The sequence below is a fragment of the Tachysurus fulvidraco genome, chromosome 23, assembly GCF_022655615.1.
Source record: "Tachysurus fulvidraco isolate hzauxx_2018 chromosome 23, HZAU_PFXX_2.0, whole genome shotgun sequence".
NCBI lineage: Eukaryota > Metazoa > Chordata > Actinopteri > Siluriformes > Bagridae > Tachysurus > Tachysurus fulvidraco.
Window position 1 is genome coordinate 8,887,725 of NC_062540.1, and position 15,228 is coordinate 8,902,952.

A 15,228-nucleotide genomic window follows, 5' to 3' on the forward strand; every position below is an offset into this window, starting at 1 on the left:
GGGATACTAATGGGCCATGTACACATGAAACATGAAACTGTAATGTAGAAAACAGTTATAAGCATTTAGATTTAGGGACTAAGCATGCATTGGGATTAGTGAACATTCTAATTAGAGAGTCTTTTTTGTCTTGTTATTTTTGGAAACTTGGATTCTTGGTACTCCCGCCTATAAACAAAGCTTACACAATTTGTTGTTAGTCCAAAAAAAAAAAAACTTTTACTGACTTGGCCATTATTTGTTGCTTGTAGCGCTCAAAATATCAAATGGTTGAAAAAATTGCTTATTTTCACAATCAAGAATTTGTACATGGTTGCTGGAAAAGAATCAAACGAGTAGCAAATGAATGTATTGTGCTTATTGTAAAAGTACGGACTATACACAGTATTAAGCAGTCATGGTGTCACTGTGGTGTGTGTACAGTGGACAAATGTTTGTCATTTAAATATCTGGAAAAAAGATTTCTTTAAGGGATTGTTAAAACCCTTAAAGACTTACTTTTTTAATTGGAGCTACCTGCACCTGTGACAGACAGAAGACAGACAAATAACAGGCAGAATAAGTAAAAAAACAAACAAACAGTGTTATATTTTATATAAAGGGAGAGTGAGGCTGGCTGGGTATCTGGGCTGTGGACTGTGGACCTGTGCTGGGGTGGTGTTAGTATTGGTGTTAGTATTGCAGATGCAGAAGGTTTTGGAGTTTGAGCTTGCAGCACAGTGCAGAAAGGGAGCAATGTTTTTGGTGCTGTCATTAGTTTCTGTCAGAATAAGAGAGAAATGGAATAGACATTGCATAGAGATTGATGCCTATTCCTGCCTCTGCTGTGCCTTTTTCAACCCCCCTGGATTCTCCGGTGGTTGTAGAGCTACCGCTGTTATCATTTCTGCCAGCCATGCCTGTTCTGCTGCCTTGCCTAGCAGCCATGTGTTCAGTGGAATGCAGCACTAGTGCTGAAGTCATGCTGTTCCTTGAGCCTATAGCTAGTGATGTCTGTGTCCAAAGATTGTATGTGAAAAGCTAGATTATGGCACTTTTTTTCCTGGGGTTGCCAAGGGAGGTCTTGCAGACAGTTTTATTCTTTTTAGAATGGAAATGGTCAGTTGCAACCTCTTGCAAAAACCAATGCTTAGTGATGCACAGTGAGGTATCTGTCTGGGGTCTAGGGATAGCCCAGGGTTATTCAACGTGTGGAACTTTGCCCTTGCATGTGTAAGACAGAGTCCACAGTTTAATGGATTTCCTCCCAGAGGGTGGTGTAGTTGGTGGCTTCCCCCATGTGGGGAAATATTAGGATTGCTGGATTACCCTAGAGGGGAACGAGACATGGGCTGGGGCCCAGTCTCTCTTGTGCAAATCTTCATGAGTGGTGATTAACTTGAAGGTTTGCAGGTAGTCTGTTAATCTTGGAGATCCGATGCCATCTCAGTGGAGGAAAGGGACGGCAGTGACTGTGCTCTGCTTGTGGAGGAGCAGAAGTTCCTAAGTGGCAGCACAGAGCACCTCTGTTAGGTCTTACAACACTGAATGCTGTTGGAGACTGGTCTCCACTGGGTGTCTCAGCACTGGGTTGGCATCCGGTTTGCGTTTATGCCTGCTTTCACCAGTATAGCTACTTATAGCTGTGACACAGAACACCAGAGTTAATGCAAGAAAAAAAAACAATATATTATATTGTGTTAAGTGGAGGGAAAGGATAGGGTAGGATTTCTTGCCTGTGAGTCATGGACAGAAGACAGGGGACATCCTGGATGCAGTGTCATTCCACTGCAGGGCACAATCACACAGTACAGACAATTAACAAATCAGTCAACAGCATCTGTCTTTATGCTATCAGAGGAAACCCCAAAGCAAAGGGAGAACATGTAGGCTAAGAGTTGTAGCAGGAATGAAACCCCAACTCCAGGGGTTACATGGCAAGGCAAACATGCTAATATTAAGCCACCATGAATCTCAAATTCCTCTTTAAGAGAGAGAGAAAAGGATGCTTGGGAAGAAACAAGGGTTTACTAAAGAACATCAAAGTGACTTAGTAAATGTTGCCATGCTTTATTAACTGTATAACAGATTTGTCTACAGTATATAGAACAGTAATTAGTACTACACAGTGAATGAACCTTAATCAAACATTATTGCACAACATGTTTAATTGCTGATGTTTAAGCCGAAACAATATTCTGCTCATCGCCTAATGATCATATGCCTCATTAAGCAAGGTATATATTTAACTGACTTCTATTTAAAGATTTTATGTGAACATATTGTTCATTTCATTAAGATGATTTCTTTTGTATGTCTGATTCTTATATTATTAGAATTTATTTTGAGGCCACAAGCAAAAATAACAGGACTTTAAGGGTTATTAGTTTTTTCTTGAAAATGTTCAGATTAAAACAAAAACACTGTTTTAAGGTTCACAATACAACTCTTATAGGTGTCATGACGTGGGGCAAAGAAGCAGACCCAGACACAGGATAGCAAAACAACAGGGTTTAATAACGAAAGAAACAGTAAACAGGACACGGACTGAAGACAAGACAGGACAACAGTTGATTCCGCGCTGCACAAGGCAACGTGGCACGGTTAAATACACAAGACAATCAGATACAATTAGGAGCAGGCGTGGAAACAGGACATGTGACGAAGAACATAAACAAACAAATGCACGTGGCCAAAGTCCGGGCTGAGTCATAACAATAGGGTTTCCCAGAGTGTCTAGATTTAACCTATTTATTAGAATTCTATATTTATATATAGTATTATATATATTATATAGTGACCACTGTAAATGTGTATTACAGGAAGAAAATGTCAAAAATATGCATGTTGAAGATTCAAGATATTCCTCACTAAGTCATTAAATACTGTATTCCTCTGATAGCTCTTTAGTCAGTCACAGAAATGAGCTGTGCAGAAGATGATGGGTAAATGGGTAAAACCTTTAGAAATGGCAGGAAGGGCAGTTAACTCGCATCACATGTCAAAGCAAAATGTTCTGGAATGGTCACCTCTATCGACAGCTCATTTGGCAGTGTTTGTGTCTGGTAAATGTCTGTAAAAGCACAGGCTATCGTATGTAATTGGACAAAGACAGGAAGAGAACAGGAAAAAGCAGAAAAAGAGGGGGGAGAGAACAGAAAGAAAGACATGTTTCTTCTTAACACCTCGACTCATTTTCACCTTGTTGGGAAACGATGTTCATAGTTCACACTAGTTAATGAACAATCCCTCCACCTTCTTTTTTTTTAATCTAGCATAAAACAGGCATAGAATTTGTGCACTTTGCTTTATTAGACATGCCTGTGATCATCTCTCAAGGGGACAGACTCAGTAGATCTATGAGAACTACTACCTATTTTTATAGAACAGATTGAATATTGGCTACACTAAGTGAACTGGCTGACTCATCGATGATAAAAGTCTGCTTTGACCTTTTAATAAGAGAGCTGTTAAACAAAGGTAGTGAGAAGTGCTTTTTTCTGCCACAACAATTATTTGTACAACTCACTGGAGCCGATCTTGACCGAAAATGTTTCTCCTGTTCCTAAAGGATGACCAAATTGACCCTCTGGTGATGTTTTCTCGCATTTCTTTTCTTTTGTTTGGACTGTTTGGATTAATTGGTGTCTGCATCTGTGTTGCAGGATGGTGTTTGCACTTTGTGTTCTTAAATGGGTCTCTCTCTCTCTCTCTCTCTCTCTCTCTCTCTCTCTCTCACACACACACACACACACACACACACACACACACACACACACACACACACACACACACACACACACACACACACACACACACACACACACACACACACACCATTCAACATTATAATAATATCATCTCATTATTACTCTCCATTGTACAAAATATCCTACAAAAACAAAATACTTTTGAACTTATCTAACAAAGAAACGATTAACTTCCATCCCACAGAGTTCAGGCTTAGGTGACTTTTTGAATTGACAAATTTCATCTAATTGCTTTGTGCGGATGCTGTCCTTCTTTCCTTTTAAATAATTGCCTCACGTGTGCCAAGATGCTGTAAAAACTCAGAGGAGATATTGATCTACAGGCTTTATTTAAATGCCTACTGCTTTGAGAGGCTGCTGGTTTTAATTTAAAGGCACTCTTGAACAGACACTCCAGGCAATGTCTTTTTTCCTCCTCCATCTTCCTCCGGTTAATAGGATGAAAAAAGAGAACTGACTATATTATTTTCCCCCCTCGATATTCCAGCTTAGGATAGCATGTAGGCGTGGTGCTTTCAGCAGATTGCCTCAAATGGCCAGGCATGTTTTTGGCTGACACCACAACTGAAGATTGTCTGTTTGTTTGGTTGTTTTTTTTCGTGTAACACCCACGCCTGTCTGGACTGCGCAGAAATTTACAAGTACATTATAGAGGCTTGATCATAAATGGAGCAGAGCACATTCAGCGGATACACAGCAGTTTAAACGTGAACAGTTTAAAAGGTGCATCATGAATCACTTCCATTTCCATCAGATAAAAAAATGAAGTGAAAGTGAAAAAATGCAACACATCCAGTGATACATAGAATAGCCTTCTGTCTGGACAAACTTACAGGATACACACAAGAGCTGCACTGAATTCACGTGTTTCTGAAATGGCCCTCACACCTTTTTTTTTTAATGCTGAGCTGGAAACATTATTATTTGTATCAATTTCAAACACAGCGTCTTTGCACAGATGGTTTCTTTTCCCATCTGTGATGATGATCAGGATTTGGAGGCCCCTAAGTAAGACTACAGTGATGAAAGGAAATGATGCAGTGAGTCGTATGAACGCAATACAAGGAGCTGAATGCAGCTGCTGTCGCTGTTCACACCCTCACATGTTTAACACGAACTATATAATTTTCTACGCTGTTTAGTGCAGGATTTAGTGTCGGATTTATTTCTTATTTTTTCTGATTTAATCATGTTAAGACCAATTCATTGGTATATGTGCATTCACATGGACACAGCAGTTATTCATGTGCTTTCTTCCCTATCATAGTGTCATAAACAACATGTTTCATCAAACCCAGCATGTCACATGTCCTAGTCGCTCACACCTGGAGCATGTTACAAACTGTTATCATTCCTATTTAAGGTTTTGCTGTTGTCTTTGTTTCTGATTTGTACATATAGTGTCTGTTTTTTTCACAGTTTTTTATCAAATCATGGCACTTCTACATCTATAGTATTCTGCATCTATTGTACGTCTCAAGTGTGTGCTTTACATGTACACGTCAGTATAAAAGTCAACTGTTTCCACTCTGTTTTTGACTGTATATACTATAGCATGTCCAGGCTGTCTTTGAGCACACACTGAAATCTCTTTGCCTATACCAAGTCTCTTTGTCTGATTATTCAGTCATCGTACCTCTGCAGTCACTAATCTGCAGTATTTTTGATCATCCAGAAGGATTTGCAACAATTCTTGGCATATGACAAGCAACATCGTCCCCAGTGAACTATCTGATCCAGTGATCCTGTTCCTTTGTCCCAGCTGAGTGAATCAGTTCAGTTTTATTCTTCCTAAAATAAATACGTTTGATTGAAGTTTCTCAGTACTGGATGAGCTCACTGTTGTACAGTATGTCAACATTTATTGCAACATTTATGCAATTTATTAAGTATGACAACATTTATTCAGGATCCTAAGCATGTTAGAGAGTCTTCCTCACCAGTTTGTGAATTACTCTAGCCTGTTCCTGGTAATGCCACTGTTACGGGAGCTAAAAGTGAAAGACTTCAGAACAGCAGAGAGAAATGTTTTTTCTGCATTGAATAACTACATTAGGACCTTGAAGTCTTTATACTGTCTCAGGGATTTTCTCTGACTACCTACGTCATTAATCCATCCAACCCAGTGGCTCATTTGGCACTACAGTGGAAAGCTTGTCAGCAAAGGCAAATAAATGTAATACTAATTTAAAAACTAAAAACTGAATATTATTGTAATAAAGAAATGATATGATTCCTCTTTTCAGATTCTGAAACAGAAAACTTGAGTATCAGGTGATATTGATACACACTTGATTTCTTAAAATGATATATATTATTTAAAAAAACAGCTTTTTTAATTTTAGTTTAAAAAAAATAAAGAATAAAAAATAAGATTAAGACTTTGCTTTCAGGTAAAAATAGCATAAAAATCATCCTAATTAGAAAAAAAAAAACAAATAACAACAATTTTGTATATTTGTAAGTAGTGTGTAAATTATTGTGTAAATTTACAACTATGTAAGTTATTTTTTTTTAAATTTTCTATAAACGCTGTAGTTTTGTGTTAGCTCCTTCCTTGCTTCCTTCCTTCCTTCCTTCCTTCCTTCCTTCCTTCCTTCCTCTTTCCCTCCCTCCCTCCCTCCCTCCCTCCCTCCTCTTTCCCTCCCTCCCTCCCTCCCTCTTTTCCTCCTCTTTCCCTCCCTCCCTCCCTCCCTCCCTACCTCCCTCCCTTCCTTCCACCCTTCCTTCCTCCCTCCCTCCCTCCCTCCCTCCCTCTCTTCCTTCCTTCCTTCCTTCCTTACTTCCTTCCTTCCTTCCTTCCTTCCTTCCTTCCTTCCTTCCTCTCTCAAATCCAAGCTTCTAATTCCATTTCTTACATTTCTTAACATTTGCTCCACCAATTTTATTTACTGAAGCTGGGCTTCAATACTTTACTTAATATCAAAATAATTTGGTTAATTTCACTTGTAAAATACATGATTAAAAAAAAACAAACAACAACAAAAAACCCCAAGACACATTCTATTTAAAGCATCGGCTCTCTAACGAACTCTTGGTAGTCCTCACATGCCCCAAATTAGCATGAAAGCAAGAAAAAAATGTTTTATTAGATAGTAATAGCATAGATCTTTAGGTTAATGGGATGTATTCTATCTGAAATTACAAAGTGATCTAAATGTAATGTAATAAGTTACAGAAGGTAGGTTGTTTGGACAAATGTCAACAAGTGACATTTCTCCACACTGCATTGGAAGATCGTATAACCTACTGAACTCTTTACACTACACCACTAGGACCCTGATGTCCCACTGTCTGTAAACACATTGCGATTCTGCTCCAGTACACTCTGTTCCTCTGTAATCTTCTCTTCATAATATACTTCTCCACATACTAATCTTCATTTATCTATCTATCTATCTATCTATCTATCTATCTATCTATCTATCTATCTATCTATCTATCTATCTATCTATCTATCTATCTATCTGTCTGTCTGTCTGTCTGTCTGTCTGTCTGTCTGTCTGTCTGTCTGTCTGTCTGTACACAGTTATAGAAGGGGAATTACACTCTCTCATGTCACCCTGATGAGGACGGGTTCCCTTTTGTGCCTGGTTCCTCTCAAGGTTCCTCTCAAGGTCCTCATATCATCTCAGGATGTTTGTGAACTTTTCAATTCAATTTATTTGTATATCGCTTTATAGAAATACAGAAACAGAAATTAAAAATAAATTAAAAGAAGAATAAAAATAAATGAATAAATAAATTTAAAATGTTAAAATTTAGTTACTATTTATCTCTAACATCTATCCCTAATGACGGCGGTAAGGAAAAACTCCCTGAGATGATATGAGGAAGAAATCTTGAGAGGAACCAGGCTCAGAAGGGAACCCATCCTCATTTGGGTGATGTTGTACAGGAAATAATTTCAATTTAAATAATTTAATTTCTACAACAGTTTATAATAGTGCAACCGAGAGCTCCTGAGGAATTAATGGGTCAGCACAATCTATATTTCAATAACAATAATTCCTTCATGCTGAAATCGTCAAATGACATGATAACTTGTCAAATGTAAGTTATATGTATCTCGAATAATTTTAGATGCTTTGTGAAAGGTGTGAATGTTCCCAGCGTTAAAAGCACTACACAAATAAAATGGAACTGAGTTGAATAATTAGACAAAGCATGTTGTGTTAGAGAAGAGTTCATCTTTTGTTTACAAACACTTTTATATTACAAGTATATGAGGCAGAAAATCCAGTCGTTTTGATAATCATATCTACAAATGTATTGTACATCGATATTAACAAACAAACCAACTCAAGCCATGACGAATTCTAATTAACATGTAATTTAACACAAATCACTTGTAGTATGGAGGTAAATCTCCTGCAAATTATTACAGTTGTTTTAAAAACAAAACAAAAACAAAAGCTACATACACTTAAAACAATTGGAAACATGCACGGTTACTGTACAGGATGTGGGAATTGCTTTTCAATATGAAAATATTGTCCTGATTAAACATGTCATCTCGCAGAGATTAAAGACATTCCAGTTATACAGCCGTATCAAAAGAGTTGGTCAAATGTTTACACGTTTGACAAAACGTGTGTGTACAACAGACAAAAGCACACATGCTAAACTTTTCAAAAAGCAAACGGACAAAAAAAAGCATATTTCAAGTTGTCACATTCTTTCCTGAATGTTTTAACAAATATGGTCTTTGTAGCCGTATTTTGTGTCATATTTTGCTTTTTTTCCATAACAAAGACTACAAAGGAGGCTATAAAACAAACAAAAAAGTACAATATAGCCATCAAGTTTGAAAAACTTAAATGAACAAAACAGTATTTAATTAACACAAAAGGATCAAGGTCAGTTTTAAAACATTATGATATAAGCTATTGATTGTACACAACACAACACACACACACACACACACACACACACACACACACACACACACACACACACACACACACACACACACACACACACACACACACACACTGCTCTCTCACACAGAATTCAACATGTAATGAGAAAGAGATGGAAATGTCATCCCTGTGCCATACCTGGCAACATGCACCTATAATGTGAACAGAAGCTGAATCAAAACACAGTGGTCCAAATCCAGGACAAAGGTTCCTGACAACCCTGACATCTGTTCAACAAGTCTCTAAGAATAACACAATCTTCTTCTCAAAGAAGAGGGAATGTTCACTTGTGTTCACTTTTGTGCTGAGTTTCATTTGACTTTAAAATCAAAATCAACGTTCAAAGGAAAGACAGCTGCAAAATGCTGCACTTTACATGGCCAGTGCTAAAGATCGTGGGCTGACTGTGATAGGCTTTCTCGCTATCTTCTCAAGAGGCCACTAGAAATGTCTGCGCTTGAAATAAAAGGACTGGGAAATCTAAATATCTTTCATCAGCTCTGTCTGGACTGCTCTAATATACAGTAGCTTGGCGCATCGTTCTTCTCACATCCATCTTCCTCCTGTGGCTCTAATAACCAGAATATACACCATCGCCTGTTCAGTCAGGTGGGCTGCGTAGCCAGAATTTAGGGATGTTTTAATGACACCTGAATTACTGCATGGATCAGACACTGTATTTATCATTACATAAAGCAAGAAATATTGACATAAAGATTGAAGCACAAGACTCTTGCGTTCCTAGGTTAAAACATGTTCGACTGAACGTCTAATCCATCGTGCCAGAGAAATGTCAGTAAGGATCGAATCTAGCTGAAATCTACACGTTTAAACCTCCTGCTATTCTGCTCCTGAAAACACAAATGTAGCAAGCTGGTACTTTGTACACAGACACAGACAGTTGTTTATCTCTCTAAGGAGGTAAAATAATAGTGTTACACCCTGGAACTGAAAGCATGAATTTGAAATTATATCCTGAATCCAAAAATGTAAAATGTAGAAAATATCTAAGTTCTGGTGCGAGCAGTTGATCAAACGAGGTACAGGTCAGCGGGACAAGCCGGATGTTTGGTCATAAGAAATGATCCTAAACTTTGATTATTCCACATATCAACAATAATTCCATTATGAAAACATATAAAGAACATGACACAAATTATACGCTGCCTAGAGGAGACTATCCCCAAAAAGTCTGAGAGAGTTTAAGATTATTAAAATGATTAGTCAGAGAAGTCACCAAAAGGCCAATTGAAGCTCTGAAGGAGCTGAAAAGATTCTAGCCGGGCATGGCACAATTCTGCCCACGATATTTGCTTTAACCTTAAATTTTAATGTTGAAAAAATTAAATTCTTTCAGAATCATAACTAATAAAACACAGAGCATTTTTGCATTTATTTTGCACTGTGATGCATCGTTACATCCAGAATAGCAAGTCAAATAAAACCAAAATGTTGATCTAGGAATAAAACACTATATTTAGAGGAAACCCAACACTGCTCCTCACCCTGATAACATATCCTGCATTGAAGCATGATGGTGTTAGCATTACTTTGACATTAACTCTTGGCTTCTTGGTTGCTTCTCTGAACTAAGACATTAGTATTATGTAAAAAAATTCCAGGACAAATTTCTGAAATCCTAGCAATGTGTATATTTTGATTAGATTTCCATTCACCATCAATCTCTGTCATACTACAGATACTCTCTCCTTTTTGAATTGTTGCATCACATGGCAACGTAACTCATTCAGAGGAAATAGCCTCATGGTTGGCTATTGTTGCTGTGATTGACAGGGCAGAGACAGTAATGCCATCCATCCCACCCAGAGAGCATAGCCACTTCTCCCTTGCTTCAATTTCAGTTACAGGTTGTAACACTACAAAAGGTGAAATAGTGTACAGGGGTAAATTCTTATGCAACACATCATACATACTGTATGATCACACACGTTTTACACATAACCAATTCAAATCTCACCCACCCTAAAGGGAGCTGTCTGTCAGTAATATGGAAAAAAAAGTCTGACAGCTAACCAGGGGAACATTTTTCTCTCTAACAAATCTGTTGCTATGATATAATGCAGTTGGGAGAATAACATCATATTATCTGCTTGTATTAAGACTCTAGTGGCGTCTACAGACAGGCGACATTAGAAGCTAATAATAAGTCTGCAACTCAGTATTACACTGTGCTAATAGTTGTACATGTTAACAAAACCCATGAACCACAGCCATTGTTTCGACCAAAGCAAAACAAAGTGGCATCAAATGACACACTGCACATCCTCAAAGATAATGAAAGACTGAACAGTAAAGGCTTTGATGTAAAGTTAAATTAAATATATGCAGCTATTGTATAGAAGGCACAGTGAAAAATTATATTCTGTAAAATGGGTACGCAGAAGCAGCGGGGTGCCAGTGATATGTAACAAGATTGTATAAAAACACTGATTACATTGTCATATCAAAAGGAATAAAAAGCATGATTGGACAAACAGTAGCTTAGCAACAAGAAGTGAAGGACATGACAAAAGACATGAACTACTTTGGCATGTAACATGGAAGTAAGGCATTTTGTTTTCCGCAAGGGTCACAGAGACCAGCTGGCAAGTAGTGCATATGAATCATGACATCCGTGTACGATACAAAAAAGTACGACCTAAATGTGTTCAGTCTATTTAAACACTTGCCTTGAGACCGTAACATGCACACAAAATCCTGTAATTTTGCACGTCCTCGTCGGTTTCATCAAATGCACATGACGCTGCCTCAGTTGAAATATGGGAAGGTTGGGAGTAAAAAATTGTTTCACTACACTTCTCTCATGATTTGTAAGGAATGAGCACACATGATCAACTCAATAAGTCTGTGCAGTATTAACGTCCTTCTCACAAAGTTGGCCTCGTGGCAGTTAATGCGATGGTAAAAAGCAAGGACAGGGGGATGGCGCTCGGGTGCCACGCTCCTGAACCCCGTACACTCATACCTGCAACACAGTAAAAGACAGCATCAACATGTATCAATTTATATCACTGACATCCTTAACATCCTATATAACTTTAATCATGCCTTGCACTTCTATATACTGGTATTTCATACACACATATACTACATACACTACATACATACTGGATAAATACACTGTTTTAATGCATTATAAAGCTCCAGCACAATAGGAAATTCATTATTTGTAGATATAATATTATTTATCACTATTTATTTGATATTATTCATCTTTAGTGAATATGTGAACTATATTTTTACTTAAAGTTTTACTTAACTTTATCTTGTGTCCTGTTTTTGGTCTTTGTTTAAATTTGAAATGTTGTTGTAACTTCTTAATTGATTCGTATCGATTTTAAAACAGCTATGCGGTGTGCAACATGGCATTATGCCGAACGCTGATTCACTGTGATCCTGATGTTAAAATGCTTATACGTTGGCAAGGAACTCATTAAAACATTTTGTTCTATGGGACATGATAAGAAGTTCCAAAGTGGTCTCAATGCATTGCTACCAAATTATAAATAACTATGATTTGTGCATAAAAGTGTCACGCAATCATTAAAAGATGATAACAATAAGTTAGTAAAAATAACCCGAACACACATTTGACATAAATTGGGCCTGATAATAACACATTTAAATGTCATAACCCCTTTTAACACTGTTCCATCTACACCATCAAAAAATCACTTTTATTTCTGACCAACCGAAAGTAAACTATAGTGTCTTGCACTCAGCACTAAGCAAATTACACTTGCACAGCCATGAAAACATTAAGTCCATTAAGTTTTTCCAAAAAGCTCATCTGCAGGCTTGACCTGATATGTTCTTTAAGCAGCATATCCTTGAGACACATACAGTATATACCATACGTAAATATTTATGTACAATCTAGTAAAATACAGTATGACAATAAAAATATACTATGCAATCTCCTACAGGTTTATGACCTTCAATTTTTTGTGGCACATACTCATATGTACGATATCACAAATTATTATTTGTTTCTTTACCACATGATCTCTAAGTTCAAACTCAGTTTTTCTATGATTGCTATAGTGAAATCATCGTATCCCCTTTGCAAACTTAGCAAAACAGTATATGCCTTTTAAAAAAGTCTCGATAAAAGAAAGAAAATAAAAGAAACTGAGTTGAATGAAAACAAAGCAGCAGCATACAAGCTACTTACATAGCTAGGTTAATTTTATTGACTACACTGATATATGACTGATATATACGTAAATGTGCATTCACCAATATCAGTTCCATAACCCTCAATCTGCTTGCTGTAGTGTTATAGGAACACTGAATTTTATGCCTCTTCAGCTTAAGGTTGATGGTGCAAATCCTTATTGTTTACCCTTACTTCCGGGATTATTCCAATTCGTTGATTTTCAAGGTGGCATCCATGTGAAATAAGTGAACTGAAAGCACAAAACTGTATTTTCAGTCATCTGTTTTAGGGGACGTCTGGAAAGAATGCCCTATTCTATCATTGGATGCTTTCAGTGACTCTGCAAAGAGAAAAACCTCATTTCATGCCTTTGGTTGCTTGGACATGTCTATATCTCTAACATGCCTGAAAGACTGAGATTCCAAGCCACAAAATCCATGCACGCTTACAGCAGAATTCTCTTGATAAATACAACTGTAACTGTTTTATCTGGTGCAGCTGATGTTAAATATATGACAACAAACTGATGATTCAGCAATAGACTACTGAAGTTCTGACATGCATATTGGTTACACAAAATACATATCTTTGTGACATTTGGGGACAATCATTTGAAATGGTATAAATCCAGCCAGTTTTATTAGGTAAAAATCTGCTGTCAACATGAACCGAGTTCAGCAAGTGATTCAGTAAAATGTTGGGCCACCACAGCTTCAATGGTCCTTGGCACAGTTTCTACAAGTCTCTTGAACTGTATTGCATGGATGAAACACCATTCCTCCAAATAATAATCTCTCATTTGGTATTTTGATGGTGATACCAGACAGATGCAAAAAGCATTTCACTGCATGTCATACTCTGCATGTACTGTATGTGACAAATAAAATTAGATGTTTATTTGATTTGATACGTCTAACATCTAACATATCCCTCAACTGGCTGTTTAACTGAGTAGAGATCTGGTGACTGCGATCGTCATGGCATATAATCTCTGCCTTCTTTAAAGGATCTTTATACAGCACGCTGCCTTAAAAGGGCAGCAAACATCCAAAAGTACCCTTTTCATCCTGGACATCACTTATTTAAATTGCTAGCCTCTGGCAACCGATTCAGGTTCATCATCTCACGAACCAATAGACAAGAACAGCTTCTTCCTCAGGAGCTAAATACACATAATCCGAAAGGACAATCTGAGCCGGCATTTTATACAGAAAACCTATATACTTACATTCTCTGTATACCTCATGTATACAGTATGTTTATCTATCTATCTATCTATCTATCTATCTATCTATCTATCTATCTATCTATCTATCTATCTATCTATCTATCTATCTATCTATCTATCTATCTATCTATCTATCTATATCTATATATATATTTACGGAGAGTAATCCATACATATATATACTTCTCTCGGTCTGTTTACATTCTATTGTTGCACTTTATATAGAAATCCCTGTTTGTATATTGTGCAATAATCTTTTATACCTACAGTATATAGTTCTATCTATGTAAATGTTTACATACTTGTTTATACCTATTCATCATTCACAATAACCGACTTATTTATTACTAACACCTTGACTGCAATTGTGTTTTTTTATTTTTGTTATTAAAATTGCAGCTGCCACCAAATTCTAAGTGGATTGCACTGTAAGGACTGCTTTAATTTCGCTGTACTCAGTACAGTGATAATAAAAGAATCTGGAATCATTATTATTTTCAGACTCATAAGACCATGTATTGATGAGTGACTCCTTCTTCCTCATCGTGGACGAGAACATTGCTAGGATAGAAATATTCTAGCATAGTCGTACAACAGAAAAGACCTAATGTTGAGATATCATGAGTAAGAATCCTAATGAAGCCAAGACTGCAAAATTGGCCATGTTCTCTGGGTGTGAGCACTGTCAAAATAGCTCTTCCCTGTCAATTGGCTAGTGTCACAGTGACTCTGGCCAATTGCAGGCATCTGTCAGCTTGTATATGCAGATGAGGGCACTTTCCTCTGAGTCTGTTATGCTGTCCTGTGACAGAAATTCAAAAGAAGGTTTGCAGACTTCAAATGTCTTAGAGGAAGCATTGCTTAGCCTTCACTCTCCTTGGTTGATATTTGAAAGGAGAGCTGGTCAGTGGTTGGGAACTGTCAGTTGAAAAACAATTAAAAGGACAGAAAAGTTTCAAATAAGACAGTCTAGATGAAAACATACGCCTCCATTTGTTTAGCATATTGGCAGTAGTTTAATTTCTAGTTTTATTATTATACGCTGAGAAATAATAATATTAATCATTTCCAGGGCACTTATGACAGAAGACATGTTTGTTAACTTCCAGGTCATGCTAAAAACCATGCTAAAACCAAGCATGAATGCCG

At 37.2% G+C, this 15,228-nt stretch overlaps 1 protein-coding gene across 2 annotated transcripts in view; it reads right to left on the bottom strand.

Annotated features, from left to right (window-relative positions):
- Positions 1–7,981: 7,981 nt before the first annotated feature.
- cntn3a.2 (contactin 3a, tandem duplicate 2) overlaps positions 7,982–15,228 on the bottom strand; it is a 69,719-nt gene continuing 62,472 nt past the window's right edge. For both annotated transcript variants that reach the window (XM_047806768.1, XM_027144646.2), the window contains exon 23: positions 7,982–11,657. In XM_047806768.1, the coding sequence (XP_047662724.1) occupies positions 11,560–11,657 (98 nt within the window). In that variant the 3' untranslated portion in view covers positions 7,982–11,559. The remainder of the gene's footprint in view (positions 11,658–15,228) is intronic.